The 19,144-nt window shown below is 41.2% G+C and overlaps 1 protein-coding gene across 2 annotated transcripts; it reads left to right on the forward strand.

Moving 5' to 3' along the window:
- Window positions 1-10,198: 10,198 nt before the first annotated feature.
- Window positions 10,199-19,144, forward strand: GPX5 (glutathione peroxidase 5). Of its 2 annotated transcripts, XM_011991270.1 has the most exons (5): window positions 10,199-10,287; window positions 13,535-13,688; window positions 15,951-16,068; window positions 16,492-16,591; window positions 18,148-19,144. In XM_011991270.1, exons 1-5 carry the CDS (start codon window positions 10,201-10,203, stop codon window positions 18,352-18,354), a joined length of 666 nt encoding a protein of 221 aa, XP_011846660.1. In that variant the 5' UTR covers window positions 10,199-10,200; the 3' UTR covers window positions 18,355-19,144. The 2 variants fall into 2 exon arrangements, with proteins under 2 accessions (XP_011846660.1, XP_011846661.1); XM_011991271.1 differs by lacking the exon at window positions 15,951-16,068.

Raw genomic sequence — 19,144 nt, forward strand, 5'->3', positions numbered from 1 at the left:
TGGAACAGACCTACACACATTCCCAAGCTCTTTACCCTTCTGCTTTTAGCTCAAAAAAAATGGCTGAAGCTTTGACTACGAGGCTATAAAGACTATTGAAATCAATACCTATCGGTGCAACTGACTAGCTCCTTGACTCTGAAATAAAAGTTAACGTGTCTGTCCCCAGTTTTCTCATCTGTGAAATCAGCATAATAATATTATCTACCTTATAGGGCTGCTGTGACAATTAAATGTGATAATAACTATAAAGCACTTACCACATGGCCTGACAATGGTAAACAACTAGAACTGTATTCACACAGTTTTATGTATGAGAAAACTGAAGCTCAGAGAGAGACAGAGATAACATATAAAAAGTCACAGAGTGGGTAACAGTGAAATGAGGGCAACTTCTGCTTCCTACTCCACATCTCTTGCTCTGGTTCCATTTGGATCATAATTATTGTGATGAAATCTTTACTATCTGAGACAATTTACATCTGCTCACCTTGTAGTAATGAGCCCTTGAGAGGTAAGGAGACATTTCGTTATAGACCCCATCAGTAGGTCAAATGGCCTAAAACCGCAACTTCATAGGTTTTGGTGTTCCCACATTCTTGATAGACTTTTGAGTACCTTGGGTACTTGCCTCCAGCAATGAGAAGTGAAGGTACAGGAGCACACACTGAACAGGAGGAAACAAAGAACATTTCATATCCCTGGTCCACCCAAAGGTATCATGGGGCTGCAATTGCCCTTCACCCATCCTCCTTCAGAGCCTTGGTTCTATGTTATCTCCTTCCAGGAATTTTGCTTTCATCCCTTAGCTGTCTCCTCACTTCCAGGATCTTCTCCAGTCCCTATTTCCTTCACACTCTGCCTCTATGACTTTTCTAAAGGTCAGGTTTGTTGATCTCGCTCATGTTAAAGTGCCCCAATTCCTCCTGAATTCTTACACTTTTAGTTTGAAATTATCCCGTGAAGCACTCAAGGTCCTGTCTGATTTGACATCAGCCAGATTTCCCTGATGTAACCTTCCCTCCAGAAATGTTCTGATTGTGGCAGATAGAACTGTCTTCATCATCAGAGTTCACCTATCTGGGGTTGACTCTAGATCAAATCTTGGCAATTACTTTGGGGATCATTCCTGAGAGATTTTATGATATACAAATTACATATTTTTATTCAAAATGATGGATACGGCTTTATTGAAGAAGACTTCCGAGGTAACTTTCTGAGACTTGAGTCACAAATCAGGGTTCTGGTGAGCTTGACCAGGCCTTAATATATATTAGGAGCCAGTTCACATCCTCACCCTCCTCCTTAGAATTTGACTTAATTTATTAATTTACATTTTAAAACCTATTCTGTCCACAGATAGAAACATTATTTCAGGTCTGATTTCATCAATCAAGAGCATACTCTTTGGATACTAATCAGCAGAGTCCACAATGGCATTATTTTCTCTAGTATCATTGAAACATTATTGGTTCACTTATTTTAGTTTTTAATTTTTATTAGTTCACTTTTAACTTAAGGTCAAATAAACATCAAAGTTTATATGAATTGCCACTGCAATGTTGGTGCCTATTATTGTCTATCCACCCAAGCAATTGATCTTTTAAATCTGAATTCTGTCATCTATCAGACTAGCTGTATTTATCATCTATTAATGATCTACACATTTGATTAGCATACGTTTTGCATCTTCCACTAAATACATTAAAGTTTATAGGATAGAAAGAAGCCAAATGCAGAAGTTTCCGCCCAGGACTAGAGTTTAACTTACTCCTTCTTATTCAAGATGCTTGTGGTTGATTTTTGGTTAAGCTATGTTCCCATTTAGTGATCAGTACTCACATATGTTCATAAGTCACTTGTTTAAAATATGTCTTAAAAGGTAGTAGAAGCCCCAAGTGGAGCTTTTTCTTAGGTTCTGAAGTTTATTTCCCTTACTTTGGACAGTCAAAACATTTGCATGTCTACCAAGACATGTAGCATTCGTGCTTGCAGGCAGGGATGGTCCTCAGTGTGTATACACAGGAATATGCACGGCAGTTGTTGGAGCCCAGGATTTGTTCTGATTGGTTGTGCCCATGGCATACTTCTAAATATATATATACACACACACATACATTTTGGGACAAGGTCTGGCTCTATCAGCCAGGCTGGAGTGCAGTGGTATGATCTCGGCTCACTTGTAACCTTTGACTCCAAGGCTCAGGCCATCCTCCCACCTCAGCCCCCTGAGTAGCTGGGACTAGAGTCGCATGCCACCAAACCCAGCTAATTTTTGTATTTTTAGTAAAGATAGGATTTTGCCATGTTTCCCAGGATGGTCTTGAAGTGGTGATCTCAAATGATCCACCCACCTAGGCATCCCAAAGTGCTGGGATTACAGGCGTAAGCCATCCCACCCAGCCCTGCTAAATATTTTAATGTCAGCTTTGATTGCAGAACCAATACAGGCAACATAAGGTTTTAATTTTTTATCTTGAGATCTGCTTGTCTGTGCTGTGCTGTGTCAACAAATTCACATAGAACAAGTAGATGACTTTTATTAATATCTCAGGTTTAACTTTAAATTTCCTTTTTGTTCTACATTTTTTTCTTCTTTTAAATTTAAAAAATGTGTTTTTCTTACTGGAGAAGAAAGAAGCAAAGGATATGTTAAAAACATAGCTTTTTATCACTGTCAAGGTGTAACACTCTACAATTTTACTCAAATTATGTATTACCTCTTCCTTATTCCTGTTCTGTTATAATTTAGCTTGAGCGCACACACACACACACCCCCACACACACAGAGAGAGACACTCACAAGAAGCCAGTGCAGAGCCATCAGAGGGGAGGCACAAATGTTTGGGAGATCATGGATCCTCCTGCTTGTTGCCTCTGTTTGAAGATAGGCACTATAAAATTTCTTCTTTCCCAGCAGCAAGTGCGGCAGAAGGCATGTAATGAATTTTCTATTAACTTGCCTTCTATGAAAGATTAATCATCCCTTAGAAGGGTCAAGGTTTGAGCAATGCCAGCCCTAGTTACCTCCTATTCCAGTGATAGCTTTGGAAGGCTTCTTAACTGCTTCCCTGATTCTGAATTCACTGAATCTCACTTTTTTCTTTTTCTTTTTTTTTTTTTTTCATTTCTACACTTTTTACCCATTGCCATCTCTCATTACTTTATCCTTTTCTCTCTCCTTATTGTGTACAAGAAAAAAAGTTAGGATTCAGGATTTAAACAATCCTGGCTTTAAGTTGTTTCTCGCTACACAATTTTGGGCAAGTTATTTAATTTTTCAGTGTATCAAGTTCTTGTTCTTTTGTAAAAGAACATAACAGTAATGACTTCTAAAATAAAGATTAAGTAAGAATTTATATCTGGAAATGCCTGGCACATACAGTAACAACTCAATAAATGCTGATATAAGTTCCCATTATTTCTTTTTCTTCTTTCTTTTTTCATTTTCCTTCCTGCTCCATTTATCTCTTATTTATCTTCTTATCTGCTCTATTCCTTTTCTATTCATCAGTTAAAGAAGCTCCCAACCTTGAGTATCTCCAGCTTATTACATTTTAATTCAGCTTTTTTATTAAGGAAAATTTCAAACATATATAAAAAGTAGAGAGGAGTATAATTAGACTCACATACCTGTTGCCCACTGCGTCTATGATCTATGATCAACACAACTCACCACCAATTTCATTTTACTTACATCTGAAAAAGCTTGTTACCACAGCCCCCACCCTTGCACACATACCCATCCTCACTGAATTATTTGGAAGTAAATTCCAAATGACATATCACTTCACCTGCAAATATTGTCTGCCCTTTCTGATCATAGCCAGGAAAACAGCCAATATTTGTCCCTGGGATATCTCTGGGATGTCTACAGGGTGTTTCTATATCAAAACCTGGTGTTTTCTGACTGGCTTTGATGCCTTTCACAAGTTGCCACAGGCTGAGGGATTGCAGAACGGGAAAGGAGAAGCCAAACTGTCTCAGCCTTTAATTTGTTCTAAATCAGATTCTGATTGCAACTGTTGTGGGGGCACAGTTGTAGATTTATCTAACCTAGGCCTTGTGACTTGGATGAGACAATCTCTAAACTTTACTGAGCATCTGCTTCTTATGAATATTGTTGTGGCCTGAAAAACATGACCTATAAGACATATGTTTGAACTCAAAATGTATTGATTGTTACTCGTGTTTCCCAGTCTTCTAGGAGTAAGAATTGGTCAGATAAGTGCCAATGATGAGAATCTCTGAAAAGCTGAGAAACTAAACTGTCTGCCTTAAAAGGGACTTTGGTGGTTTTTCTGATCCAACTCCTGCTTTGTGCAAATACGTAAATTCAGGCCTGTAGAGGAGCGGCGTTCTCCATGTTCCACAGTTCTACTGAGAACTGTGATAGTCTGCAGTGTGTGCTGGTGATGTGAGGCATATTTATTCTTTCCTGGGGAGCAGTAAGGATCTGAGTCATAGACTGCAGAATTTCCAGGTGGGAGGGCATCTGCTTTTGAATGGTGTGGGTCACTCAAATTCCTGTGTGTGGGCAAGGACACAGTGCTCTCTCCCCCACGTCCTTCCCAGTCCGTTAAAGCAGGAGTAATAGGAACACTGTCTAGGGGAGTGCACATTATTTCTCTCACCACCTCCCCACTCCAACCTCCAAGAAGCAGAGTTCTTCCTGGAGCAGGTTGGAGGAGGAAAGCTTGGCATTAGTAACAGACCCCTCAGGAAGTTTGCGTGTCAGGGCCAGCTGCCTCAGTGAAAGATGAGGTTTAGGGCCACAGCCAGCTTCAACCATAGATGAGTCCCAAACTTCATCATGTTTGGGGAAGAAGATCAGAAAATTAAGAACATGTGAGAATGAAGATTAAATTCCAAAGGACATTCCGTGATCTCTCTAGAATTTGCTTCCATTTCCAAACACATACATTATGAGTAATTGAGCCTTGAGGGTGAAGCTGCAAGTGGATTTGAAATTGAAACTCAAGTTTATGGTCCATTTACACTATTGTGAATCTTTGGCCAAGTCGCCTTTCCTTTCTGAACTTATTTTTCCATTGCAAATTCGAGCTGAAGATGCCCATCCTACCTCTGTAACTGGCTGATTGTAAGGGCTAAATGAAATTCTTGATGTGAAAGAGGCTCGTAAACTATAAATTCTGTATAAACATAAGTGAGAGTAACTTAAAATGGCAGACTTGGAGTAGATCCTATGCTTCATGCTTACAAAACTAGAGTAAGGAAAATCCTGGAGGCCTGAATGGAGATGCCAGATGCCAAGGGAGATTTTCTAATTCATGGAAAATAGTCAAGTAAAACCAAAGGGTGGACAGAGATCTCTAAGTCAGATTTGGGTGGTTTCAGAGGTTGTGGTTTGAATCTGAATAAAGAGGTGTACTGTCCCTGAGAAGGAATCAAACCTATTTCCTTTATAATCAAAGGAACTAAAAACAAAAAATCCGATATTGACTTTCAGGTAGGATTAAGTCATTACCAGAAACTAGGACAGGGAGTCTGAAAGGCCTCATTTCAATTTGTAAACTGCCACTCACTAACTACGTGACCTTGGGCAAGAAACTTATTCTCATAAGAATAAGGAAAAATTCTCAAGGAAAAATTAGAGTCCGGTTGGGAAAATTAGGCAGCGATTGAGACACTGGTTTTTCCCACCCAGGTGTCCCACCACGTTTAAGATCATGAACTGCTTGTAATTACAAGATTGTTAAAGTCAGGAAGTGACAGATCTTATAGCTTAATTTAGGCCTGGATTGGCTTTTTAGCTTTAATCTATGACTCAGGTTATAAACATTTCCACCTAAAATCTTGATAGGTAGGCCAGGTGCAGTGGCTCATGCCTGTAATCCCCAGCACTCTGGGAGGCCGAGGCGAGTGGATCACCTCAGGTCAGGAGTTCGAGACCAGCCTGGCCAACATGGTGAAACCCCGTCTCTACTAAAAATACAAAAAATTAGCCAGGTATGGTGGTGGACACCTGTAATTCCAGCTAACCAGGAGGCTGAGGCAGGAGAATCTCTTGAACCCGGGAGGCAGAGGTTGCAGTGAGCTGAGATCATACCTTTGCACTTCAGCCTGGGTAAGAAGAGTGAAATTGTGTCTCAAAAAAAAAAAGATAGGTAAAATTTGATAAAATTGTATTTCCTGTCTTTCAGTGGGAATTCCTTCTCCTGTCAGATTCCATATATGTATGTATAATTTGCATAATGTATATAATTTGGGCCAGGGGAGGTGGGATCTCAATGTTCTCAGCACAATTGACCCCCAAGGTTAAAAATTTAAATCCAAAGAGGTGTGTTTTGAAGAATGGAAAGAATATAGCTGTCTGAGAGATTCACATAGGGAGCTAGTAGGAGTGAAGACTAGAAGGAGGTTAAGAGCACGTCAGGAGAGCTTCGAATACCTTGCTGGAGATTCTGGATTTGATGCTGTAATAAACTGGTTAGCAACGCTGGCTCTTTTTAAGGGAAGAGATGTCATCAGATAGGTGTTTAGAGTTTCCAGTGGCCATAAGGTAAAGGAAAAAGTATAGAAAGGAAGAGTCTGGAAGACAGAAGACAGGGAGGAGATGATTTCAGCATTCCAGAAAAGAGGCAACAGGGATTTGATATGGGCTCTGGCTGGGAGGCAGCTGCTATGTGAGACAGTCAGGGGAAGATGACAAGTCCCTCCATGTGGCCTCCTGCTGAGCATGAGCTCCCTGAACAGAGTTCTTGCCTGCAGGGAAATTGAAACAATGGAACAAGGGGCTTGAGAAGGCCATTCGATCTGACCATTGAGGCATAGTTCATGATGAAAGTTTCTCTTCTGCTCTAGAAGTAAGGTATCATGTGACAAGCAAAGATAAAGTGGTGAGGAAGGTAAGGCATTTATAACAGCAAGGGGGGAGCAGCCATCACTAAACACAGGCTTTGGGTAAGTCGGATTTTCTATTCGAGCACCAGTTTGTTCACCTGTTGAATTAACACTGGGTGTTTTTCTTGGGCTGGGTCCAGTGCTAAGTTTAAACTAATCTCTTTTTTTCCCCCTAAAATTAGCCCTGTGAAGTTCATATTGTTCTACCAGTTTTACAGATGAGGGCCAGAGGCACAGAGAGCAGATTAAGTCACATAACTTGGGAAGGAATGAGGTTTGATATTTTAATCTCCACAGTTCTTTGAACTGTGATAGAGGGGAGGAGGGCAGGAAGTCAGCATCTGGGGTCAGGAGGTGCCACAAAGCAGGAAACCTGAAGGGCTTTGGGTGTTTTGTGGCTAGGTCAGGCATTGCATGGGCTCCTTCCCTTAGATTAGAGGGCTCTAAGAAGAGATGAGACATCTGAGATAACAAAAAATTTCTGTTTTTCAAGAGAGCTCTTAAATGCCCAGACTCCCCCAGACTGGTGGAAAATTAAACCCAGTAAGACTTCAAGAATTAAACCTCACTCAGACTTCAGTTACAGGGAGGCAGAGGCAGGATTTTGTGTGAACCTGGAAGAGGCAGGGCTGGTGGAGGGGGCTGGTTGGAGACAAACTTAGAACTGGAGAGGAAGAACTTATCATTTCCTAAACATGAAAGTTCAGCAAAGTTGGGCTGGCAGTGCCAATCCTATGGGAGGACGGGAGATGTGTGGGAAGAGCGGTAAGGGAAACCACACTGAGCCTCTTCACTAATCCACAGATTTTTCAGCATCTCTTTATCTCATTAGAGCCCATTTGTTCCTGAATTCACTCCTTTCTTGTAGTTTCAAAGCATTAGAAACAGCCAACGCACCAACACTTTCCAGTCTGTAATATCTGTTCCTTAGCCACTCCTTCTCTCCAAAAGGTAGGAAAATGGCAGTGGACTGGGGACAAAAAAAAAGTTTAAATTAATACGAGAGAATCCCTGCACAGCCTAATGATGAGAGATGCCATAAATTTAAGAGTTTAACTCAACCCTTTGAAACTGAGGTCCATATGGGGGGAAAAAAATGAGTAACTAATTTTTTAAACTTTAAAGAGCTAATAATCTAATAAGGAATATATAAATTGTTCAAGAATACAAATAATATGCATATTAAACATATTAAATATACTTATGATAGTGAGGGGAAGGAGAGTGGAGTTTGGGAATCAAAGGATATAAATAATAAATAAAACAAGACAGGGGCCTTGCAAGGACAAACGATTATGAACTTAGGAGCATGATTAATTAAACATTAATTAATGTTTGCTAGGGGTCCAAACATCAAAACTGTATGGTAGCCAAAAGGGAAGAATGTCTTGGTCCATCTCCTGTGAAGTCAGCAGGGATTAACTATGTCATTTATGTGAGAAACCCAGCAATTCCAGGGGCTCCAGGCCTGCATTCCTCAATTCACACATTCTAAAATTTTAGCCAAGACTACTGAGAGGTCATTGGGAACTGTTGCTGAATGAATGGGGCTTGTATGCCAGTTGAAAGGCAAAGCAACTTTATTCTTGAAGGGACTTCTGTCTCATTTCCATGATTCTTCTTCGGCTCTGGGCTTCCAGGCTATTAAGAAGAGTGTTTGCCACTATTCACAATAGTAAAGACATGGAATCAACCTAAATGCCCATCAATAATAGACTAGATAAAGAAAATGTGGTGGCCAGGCACAGTGGCTCATGCCTGTAGTCCTAGCACTTTGGGAGGCTGAGGCGGGCCGATCATGAGGTCAGGAGATCAAGACCATCCCGGCTAATGCGGTAAAACCCCATCTCTGCTAAAAATACAAAAAATTAGCTGGGCGTGGTAGTGGGTGCCTGTATTCCCAGCTACCAGGGAGACTGAGGCAGAATGGCGTGAACCTGTGAGGCGGAGGTTGCAGTGAGCCGAGATCACGCCACTGCACTCCAGCCTGGGCAACAGAGCGAGACTCCATCTCAAAAAAAAAAAAAAGAAAAGAAAACGTGGTACATATGCACCATGGACTACTATGCAGCCATAAAAAAAAACAAGATCATGTCCTTTGCAGGGACATAGATGGAGCTAGAGTCCATTATTCTTAGCAAACTAATACAGGAACAGAAAACCAAATATCACATGTTCTCACTTATAAGTGGGAGATAAATGATGAGAACACATGGACACATAGAGGGAAACAATACACACTGGGGCTTATTAGAGGGTGGAGGGTGGGAGGAGGGAGAGGATCAGGAAAAATAACTAGTGGGTACTAGGCTTAATACCTGGGCGATGAAATAATTTGTATAACAAACCCCCATGACACAAGTTTGCCTATATAGCAAACCTGCACATGTACCCCTGAACTTAAAATAAGTTTTAAAAAAATAGAAAAAAAGAGGAATGCTTGCATTTTTTGTAATTATATAATTATTTTTTAAAGTTATTTACTTTTTTAAAGCACTGCATTCAGAATGTCAGATTATTGTCCAGAAAGTTGGCAACATTAGTATTCCCCATTCCCCCACCCATCGTGTAAGAGCCTCCTATACCAGACTGAGCCCAGGCTGGGAACCACTATTCCTTTTAACTTTTGCCAATCTGATAAGTGCGGAATGTGTCTTTTCATATTTATACTTCTTTGATTATTGGTGAGAGAGAACATTGTATCCTAACATAGATGCCATTTGATTTTCTGTCTCATGCCCATTTTTTTCTGTTGGTCTAGTAGTTTTTTCTTACTGCTGTATAAGCACTTGAAATCATTTCCAAGCATTTGTATTAATTTGCTGTCCTTCACATACATTGTGACTATTTCCCCTCCTCGGGCCAGTTTCCTCCTAACTCTTTTTGAGAGATACTAGATGGCCGGCCCATCCTTTGATTTTTTTCAATCTCAAATAATATAAGAAATAACATTTGAAATGTCTAGACCAACCCTTTTGCAGTGACTTTACTGGGAGGTTGCATCAGCATCTAGACACTTCCATACATTGAGGAAAAACAGACTGCAGTGTTTAAGGACCTCAGAGGGCTTGCCATCACCCATTTATAATTTTCCCAGAACTTGTGAGTCCCAGGTCCTCATTGCACTGGTGAGCGCTGAGTGCTCACGGGGGTGTGTGTGGGACAGGATGTGGTTTGAGTTCTGTGATCCTCACCCCGACCTCATGCACCCAGAATCCTTGCAGCCCTGTGATTGGCCTGTGGGGGCTTGGGCTAAGTCCCTGCCAAGATACCAAAAGACTGCGGAGGTGGGCAAGGACCTCAGGCCCCCAGACTAGCAATCTACAAACACTAGTCATGACTACACAGTTAAGGGTCGTCCATCTGCTTCCCCTTCTCCTAGCCTGCTTTGTGCAAACAAGTCCCAAGCAGGAGACGATGAAGGTGAGTGAGCTCCAGAGAGGGCATGGTAGTTACTCTTCTGTCTTACTTCTAGACCCTGCCCTCCAGTCCTTCTTGTAAGACTCCAACTCCTGCTTTCTTCTTCTTTGCCTGTTCCCCTAAATCTCGCTTTTTTTCTCCTTGAATCTTCTTCACTCCTATGGATGGGTGTTCCTTGCGTTGAATATGACTAGGGAAGAAAGGGTCTCTATACTGTAGTCCTTTCTCCCTTTCTTCAGGTGGAGGCCCCCTGGAGACCTCTCCGGCCACATCAGTCTCTGCTTCAGAGCTGGGTCTGCGGCTGGGACAGCAATGGGCCTTACAGTAGGTGGGGACTGGGGTTTGAAGGAGAAGCTGAGTGGACTCGTCTCAGACACAACTCAGCAAGAACCCCTTGAAGAGGAGGAAAAAACAAATGTGGAAGTTTTAAGGATGGATAAAGCCTGAGTTATCAGAGAAGCATAAAACATGAAAAAAAAAGAATCAGAGCCCTAAAACAACTGGATTTGGGGTCAGGCATCTTGGATTCTGGCCTCTGTTCTATGCGCAATTAATGGCTCGTTACCTTCTTGATAAGACACATGTGTCTGGCAGCAGAAGGGGCAGTTCAGGAAAGCATAATAATGAATGCGATTAACTTGGAGGCAAAAAATAATCATGAAGTTAGGTAAAGGCAAACTTTCATTTACATAATGGGTTACCACTTTTGGCTTTGGACAAATTAACCTCTGTTTTCTCATTGTAAATTTATGGGTAACAATAACTACCTTGTGGGCGGGTGAACAACAATTTTATGTGTATAATACATTCTACAAAATGCAGTTCTAATAAGATCTCCCCATCCCTCGCCTCTAAAATTAACTAGATAATTTCCTGGGTGAACTTCTATTTTGAGAATTGATATGGTTTTTATGTTACCTGTGGTGCTTAATTGAGTATGGAGACTCTGGGCTACAGAATTTGCTTAATAAAAGCTGCATTTAGAGATAATTGAGACATGGCATATAGACTTCAATAAATTTGAAACAGCAGTCAATATCAGAAGTAAACTGGACTAAAAGGAGTCTTCGAACTGAGAGTCTCTCTAAGCTCTTGCATCCTGGTACCCAACACGACTGTGAGTAATTGTCATTGCAGTAGCAAAAGAAACAAAAAGGCAAATTCTTGCAAATGTTTAACTTGATACTAGGCAACATGAAGATAAGAATGGATACTTTCACACAATATTCTCTTTATAGATCCCTCAATTTTGCTAGTGCACATATATGTGTATAAATTTAGGGAAAGGCGTAAAAACCTGCATAGAAAAATATCTTTTTCCTCAAGAGTAAGAAGTGAGTAGCTACAACCTAGTATGCTAGTGATAAAATCAGTGGGATTACAGGATTTGAAAAGTTGTGTTTTGTTTTGCATTACTCCTTCTCTGAATGGGGGCAGATGGTGTTCAACCAAAATCCTTACTAGACTACTGCATTTCCAGGAAGTCTAGTTTAATCGTAGTTTAAGTCTGGACATTCCTTATCAGATAATGCCCTTCTTTCTTTTCTTCAGCCAGTTCCTTTCCACCTTCTTCTCACTGGATGGTTTGGACATATAGCTTCCTTTTCATATTCCTGTCATATATGTTTTGTATTCCATGAGCAGTTTGTGGCAGCTTCCCCAGTATAAGAAAAGGGATCAGCATGTGCTGGTGAGTACTGTGGCATCAGTACACTTTGGGTACTGCATGAACCCTGTAAGGGTAGAGACAAAGGTGGAATAAGATGAGACCTGCCTTGTAGAGGAATTTAATAAAAGAACATGTGATGAGAATTTCAGGCAGGACTAATTTATGTTATGTGGAACTTAACAAATGTTGCGTGGAAGTCTGCTCAAATATGAATATGTTCATGAGATTTGAGAAGGAAGGGGATAGGCGGAACGGAGGATGAAGGTGGATATTAGACACCTGGAGCACAATGGGCTGAAGAGCTGGATGAGTCATGGGTTGGATGTTGCTGGACAGATTTCAGGGACTTACCTGCAGATGGACTTTAGGGTTCTCCATCTCTTTTCTTGAGAGCTACCAAAACCTGGGATTTCACAGTATTGGCTTACACGACCACCATATTAGTAGGAGAGTGACGAGAAAGTTATTCGAGGTGAAGATAATATTAGAATCTAGAATGTTAAACATCGAAGCTCACTTGGAGTTCTAGTAAGAATCTAGGTAAATATCTTCATTTTACTCATGGGGAAACTGAAGGCCTGGGATGGGAATTGCCCAGATTCACAGAGGAATTTAACAACGGAGCTGGCTTCTGATTCCCAGGACAGTGTTCTTTCTACTCTATGTGCTGATGAGTGGAGTAAGAGGTCAGAAGACCTGGGGAAAGAGAAGTAACTAAGTTATCCTAAAAATAGTTCAGCAATTTAAAACACGCCCTTCTCAGAGAGTCCAGGCAGGAGGCCTTCAATCCAGAGCCAAGGAGTAGCCTCTTTTACAGAAGCATGTAAGGCAAGCGTGCTTTTCTCTTCAGCCCCACTTACTTCCAGCTCCTACCATCCCAGCTTATGAATCAACACCCTTTTCCATTATCCATGCATTTCCTGGTATCTCACATCTTTCAAAATAATAGGAAACTTGATTCTTATGTGTGTGTGGTGCAGAAAGGGTACATAATAAGTGTGTATATGTATAGGGTACAGGAGATGTTTTGATACGGACATGCAATATGTTATAATCACATTATGGAAAATAGGGTATCCCTCCCCTCAAGCGTTTATCCTTTGTGCTATAAACAATCCAATTATATGCTTTCAGTTATTTAAAAATGCACAATTAAGTTATTATTGACTATAGTCACCCTGTTGTGCTATCAAATACTGGGTCTTATTCATTCTTTCTAACTATCTTATTTTGTATCCATTAATCATCCCAACCTCCCTCCCACCCTCCTAGTATCTTTCCCAGCCTCTGGGAACCACCCTTTTACTCTCTATCTCCATGAGTTCAATTGTTTTCATTTTTAGATCCCACAAATAAGTGAGAAAATGCAATGCTTGTCTTTCTCTGCCTGGCTTATGAGACTTGGTTTTTTATTTCCAAGTTACAAGAACCAAGTTTCAGTCTCGTCATTGATACTTTAGACAACTCTTGTTTTCTAGGTCTTGGTCAGAATGTACCTATTCTTTGACTTCTTTGAAAGATTACACAGATGCTAGGAATTGTTGTTACCAATATTATCACTTTAAAAAAAAAATCTTCCAGATGGATTGTCACAAAGATGAGAAAGGCACCGTCTATGACTATGAGGCCATCGCACTTAATAAAAACGAATATGTTCCCTTCAAGCAGTATGTGGGCAAGCACATCCTCTTCGTCAACGTGGCCACCTACTGTGGTCTGACAGCGCAATATCCTGGTAAGAATTCATAGCTCTTTGGGACTAAATTTTCCAGCTGATTATATTCTAAATTATACTTGGAATTATAGTTTAATTCTAATTATGTACCAAAATAAATACTCATAAATCAAGTGACTTCATCCCCCATATCAGAAGTCAGCAAGTTCTGGCATACAGGCCAAATTTGGTCAGCCTGGCTTTGTTAACAAAGTTTTATTGGAATGCAGCCATCCCCGTTCATTTATACATCACCTATGGCTGCTTTCATGTTGTAAAATAGAGGTCAGTAGTTGTAGGAGTAGTGGTGACGGAAACCATATGGCCCACAAAGTCTGAAGTATTTCCTATCTGGCCCTTTACAGAAAAAATGTGCTAACCCCTTCCCCATGCCCTGCCTCTGCTTTTCCCTGAGATTTGCAGGGGAATCAATATGTACTTGAGAACTAGGAGCCTCTCAGAAGACTCCAGAAGTCTTCTTGATAAATACAGGACAGAAGACCCATGTTTTTGAGACTTTTGCAAGGTTTTACAGGTAACTTACAATGACAAGAAAAAGGAGTTTTATACCTAGAACTGCATTTGATTAGAGTGAGGTCTGGCAGATGAGGCTGTAATAGAAGCAAATACTCCCTCTCTAACCTCAACCCCTTTTTAGGATGTAGTTTTTCCTCCCTTTTTGTACATTATTCAGGGAAGAATTTTCTCATATTTTAGGGCACGTTGTTTAAAAATCAGTGAAAACAAACAGGATGGATTATACCAGAGACAAATGTACTTCTTATATTTGAAGTAATAAGACCTTCATTTTTTGTTTTTAATTATGTTTCGAATAAGTATTATATTCACAAGTCTCAAAGTTCAAAAGGAAAAAAAATTTGAACCAAAGGTTTCCACCTTCTTCCCCTCCCTTCAGTAGACCAATATTATCATGTTTACAGAATACATAGATATTCTTTTTTCTGCTTCTCCCTCCCAAGCTGATAACACACTATAAATACTATTTGCTGCCTTGATTTTTTAATTAATAAAATACATTTGAGTTCAGATCATTTCCTCATTCTTTCTTAAGACTGAATAATATTTATTGGAACATAATTTATTTTCCCAGTTTATAGGGACTTTAAGAATCGATTTATTCAGTTTCCACCCTGCAAATAACAGACAATGGAAGGATATAGGGAGGGGTACTGAGGAATCCTGTGAAAACAGGAAGGCAATCTCTGTCGTTTTTTTTTTAAAAGGACTAGAGGAGGTGCCAGTTGGCTGAGCTGAATCTGAGTGGGACTGGTTAGTGTTTGTCAAGGGACTAAAGGCATCTGGCTCAGAAAGGGTTAACAAAGAAGCTGATTATAAAAGTCTGAGCAGACAAGTTGGAAAATTTCCTGGTAGTGGACGAAGGCAGCTGAAGCCTGTGTTTCAGCATATCACTGAGGATTTTTAGGAAGAATGCATCTTCAGCATCATGAGGATTGTTGAAAAATGTTAGGATAGTTGACTTCAAATTTCTCTGGTTCTCTTTGCCTTTGTCAATTTTACTTCCACTCCACTCAGGGTGAGCCAGGCTGCACAGAGGAGAGGAGCTCAGTCCTCATTATCTTGTCTTTTCCTTTAAAAAAGAAAGATTCAGGTCGGGCGCTGTGGCTCCCGCCTGTAATCCCAGCACTTTGGGAGGTCGAGGCGGGCAGATCACGAGGTCAGGAGATCAAGACCATCCTGGCTAACATGATGAAACCCCGTCTCTACTGAAAATACAAAAAAAATTAGCTGATCATTGTGGCACGCACCTGTAGTCCCAGCTACTCGGGAATCTAAGGCAGGAGAATCGCTTGAACCCAGGAGACGGAGGTTGCAGTGAGCCGAGATCGCGCCACTGCACTCCAGCCCCGGCGACAGAATGAGACTCCATCTCAAAACAAACAAACAAACAAAATCACCTGTTGAGCTTTTGAGTAATAAAAATGACTAAGCCGCATTTCAAAGGAACAGAAAACTCTCTGAAATGGGACCTGGGCATCCCTATTTTTAGGGAAGGGCGTTCAGCTGATTCTGATGCGCTGCAGGTATGGGAAACACTGCACCATAACAAAAGGCTTTTGAGTGCACGTCTGAAGATCCGCCCTCTAACTTCAGCTATGCCACTAACAACCCTTCTGATGTACAGCTGTTTCCCTCCCTGGGCCTCTGTTTCCTTCTCTGTAAAATGGGTAACCCCAGGGAAAGATCCCTGCACAAGGCAGAATCTCCACCCAGACCAATATGTTGTCCCTCCTCTAACCGCAGAACTAAATGCACTCCAGGAGGAGCTGAAGCCCTATGGTCTAGTTGTGCTGGGCTTTCCCTGCAACCAATTTGGAAAGCAAGAACCAGGAGATAACAAAGAGATTCTTCCTGGGCTCAAGTAAGTGTCTTCTTTAAATCCAATAGGAGGTGCCTGTGTACCTTTCCTCAGTCTCCAGAGGCCCTTCCAGCTCAGGAACTTCTGGGGAGGTTTGGATTAATAGGCTCAGGGGCATTGCAAGCAGCATTTAACTTCGGCCTACCCTGATAAGCGTCTGGCAGTTTCCAGAGACTCTTTCTCCATCCCTGGCTGAGACTTGGACTATGGAAGACAGAAGGGATGGAGGAAAAGAGACGGGTCATGGGATAGAGAGAGAATAAAGTGAGTCAGAGAGCCCAAAGCCAAAACATGGCCGTATTCCTCCCTATGCACGATGATACTTTCCTCTTTCTCCCCTTTTTCATGATTTCGAATCCTAGTATCCCATTATAACCTTTACTTGCATATCCTGGAGCTTCCTGGGAACATTATGACTTGTTGCAGGTATGTCCGTCCAGGGGGAGGATTTGTACCTAATTTCCAGCTTTTTGAGAAAGGGGATGTGAATGGTGAAAAAGAACAGAAAGTCTTCAGCTTCTTGAAGGTGAGTAAATTCCTGGCATAAGCCGCCTCCTCTTTTCTAATATTCCTAGCATAGAGTTGGTGCGGCAGAAATGGATCCATGGGCTCTGGCCTAGAGGTGGGATTGGTCTTTTTGGAGAAAATCTCCAGATCAGCATTCCACATTCCACATGCTGATCTGGAGATTAATCTGTGAGTATCTGTGGGGCTCTAATTTGTGTGGTGAAGAGAGTTGTGTGGAATGGCAACTTTTACTAGGACCACCCTCTTTTGCTCGTTGACATTCATTCATTCATTCCAGGTACACTTGATGAATGCCTGCTATTTATAAAGCAATCTGAATAATAAGGATATAAAGATGAATAAGGCACAGTCTCTACCTTTGATGAGTTTATAGTGGAGAGAGAGTTAGAAACCATTAGCTATCTAGCTGGTTGTGGTGGTTCATGTTTGTAATCCCAGCACTTTGGAAGACTAAGGCAGGACAGGAGAATTGCTTGAGTCCAGAAGTTCAAGACCAGCCTGAGCAACATAGTGAGACTCTGTCTCTACAAAACAAATACAAAAATTCCTGGGTGTGGTGGCATGTACCTGTAGTCTCAGCTACTCAGGAGGCTGAAGCCAGAGGATTGCTTGAGCTCAGGAGCTAGAGGCAGAAGTGAGCTATGATTGTGCCACTGCATTCCACACTAGGCAACCAAGCAAGACACTGTCTCAAAAAAACAAAAACAAAAAAAATAACAAACCAACAGGTATAATACAGGGTAGTAGATACCTTTTATGAAACACTGATTTTTAGACATAGAGAATGCCAGAGCTGAAAGAACCCTAAAGATTACCAAAGTGAATTGTTCCTAAATGCTGGACTGTGAACCAAGACTAGTCCATGTTAAGACTTTATATATCCTCAATAAGTTGAAGACAATAGAACAGTGTATCATGCCTCTGCACCCCAGCCTGGGGGACACGGCAAGACTTTGTCTCACAAAAAAAAAAAAAAAAAAAAAAAGAAAAGGAAAAAAAGGAACAGTGTAAGAAGCTTTTTTATGAACTCAACTCGTCTAACTTATAGGGCTTCCCTTTATTCACAAATTATGACCCACATGTAGTTTATTTTTCCAATGGTCTTTTTAAATTAAGTGATAAATGATGGTGTTTTAAAAATTTTTGTTTTTTGACAAAATATTAGTAATTCAGCGTTGGTCCCAAAAGATAATTATTGAAATATTAGTGGCCCATGGAACCCTAAGACCTGGAAAACCACATTCCAATCCAAGCTATTTACTTTGAAGAAAAGGAAACCAAAAGCATAAAAGGTAACATGGCTTATCCGTGGCAGCAAAATTTTGTGATAGGGTTATGGGGAGAAACTGAAAGAGAGCAGATTTTGCTATAATATCTATAATATTCTTGGTAGTTGGCATAGTGGTGATTCAAGAATCTATGGAGATTTTTAGGAATAACAGGAAGTTAAAATATCTAGGTATAGGAGGGGGTGGGTTACCCGTGGGTAAAAATAGCCTGAATCATCCAGGAGCAGAAATAACATTGTTTCTCTTTTCCATCTCTCTGCTTTAGCACTCCTGTCCTCATCCCTCTGAGATTTTGGGCACATTCAAATCTATATCCTGGGACCCTGTAAAAGTCCATGACATCCGCTGGAACTTTGAAAAGTTCCTGGTGGGGCCTGATGGAATCCCTGTCATGCGCTGGTCCCACCGGGCTACGGTCAGCTCAGTCAAGACAGACATCCTGGCGTACTTGAAGCAATTCAAAACCAAATAGGAAGGTGGAGTTAAGGGCAGGAGCAATCCTACTTCTACTTCTCACCTAATGACTTGCTCCCCCTCTCCCCGCAAAAAAGGAATATCCATCTTCTCATCACACTCTTTTCCTGCATGGGCTCCACCTGAGCAAATCACCTCCACATACTGCCAGAATTCCCACTCTCCACAAACTAGATTTATATTTGGAAGGATACTGCTCTTTTGCCTCTCAAGAGTATGTGGGTGAAGACTGAAAAAAATGGAAACCTAAAATCCCCAGACCTCTGTTACAGCTTGAATCATTCGTATCCACCAGAGGGAAATCATCCTTCCACGACAATGGTTCAGTCGGCCATCACATCCTGAAGAAGAACATTCCTAGACGTTCTGACGCTTCCATCTCTCTCCACCCTAGAGGTGTAGAAATAGCAACGGGGTCATAGTCACACAGTTTAGGTTCCACTTCATAACATTTTTTGTCTCCTAGGACAAACATGTATCATCAGTTTCCAACTGTTTGGGCTCAGTTTTCATCCATGACACCTCCCCCCACCAGCCATTCTCCTGTGGGAGCAAGAACATTGCTTCACAAGAAGAGAGGGCATCTCCATGCTGGTGGGACCCAGAACCTGTCTCTGGCCCTAAAAAAGTTTTCCTTATTGTCTGATCTTTAATGCATTCAGGTTACGGCACCTGGACAGGAATGCCCTTTATCTTTTGAAGGATAGGATTTCCCATCTCAACCCCGGATTCCTCAGCTTCAGAATGAGCCCTGCCACTGTCTCCAATAAAATGTTTTCTGCAGCATC

Source organism: Mandrillus leucophaeus, unplaced genomic scaffold, assembly GCF_000951045.1.
Source record: "Mandrillus leucophaeus isolate KB7577 unplaced genomic scaffold, Mleu.le_1.0 Scaffold392, whole genome shotgun sequence".
NCBI classification, from domain to species: Eukaryota; Metazoa; Chordata; class Mammalia; order Primates; family Cercopithecidae; genus Mandrillus; species Mandrillus leucophaeus.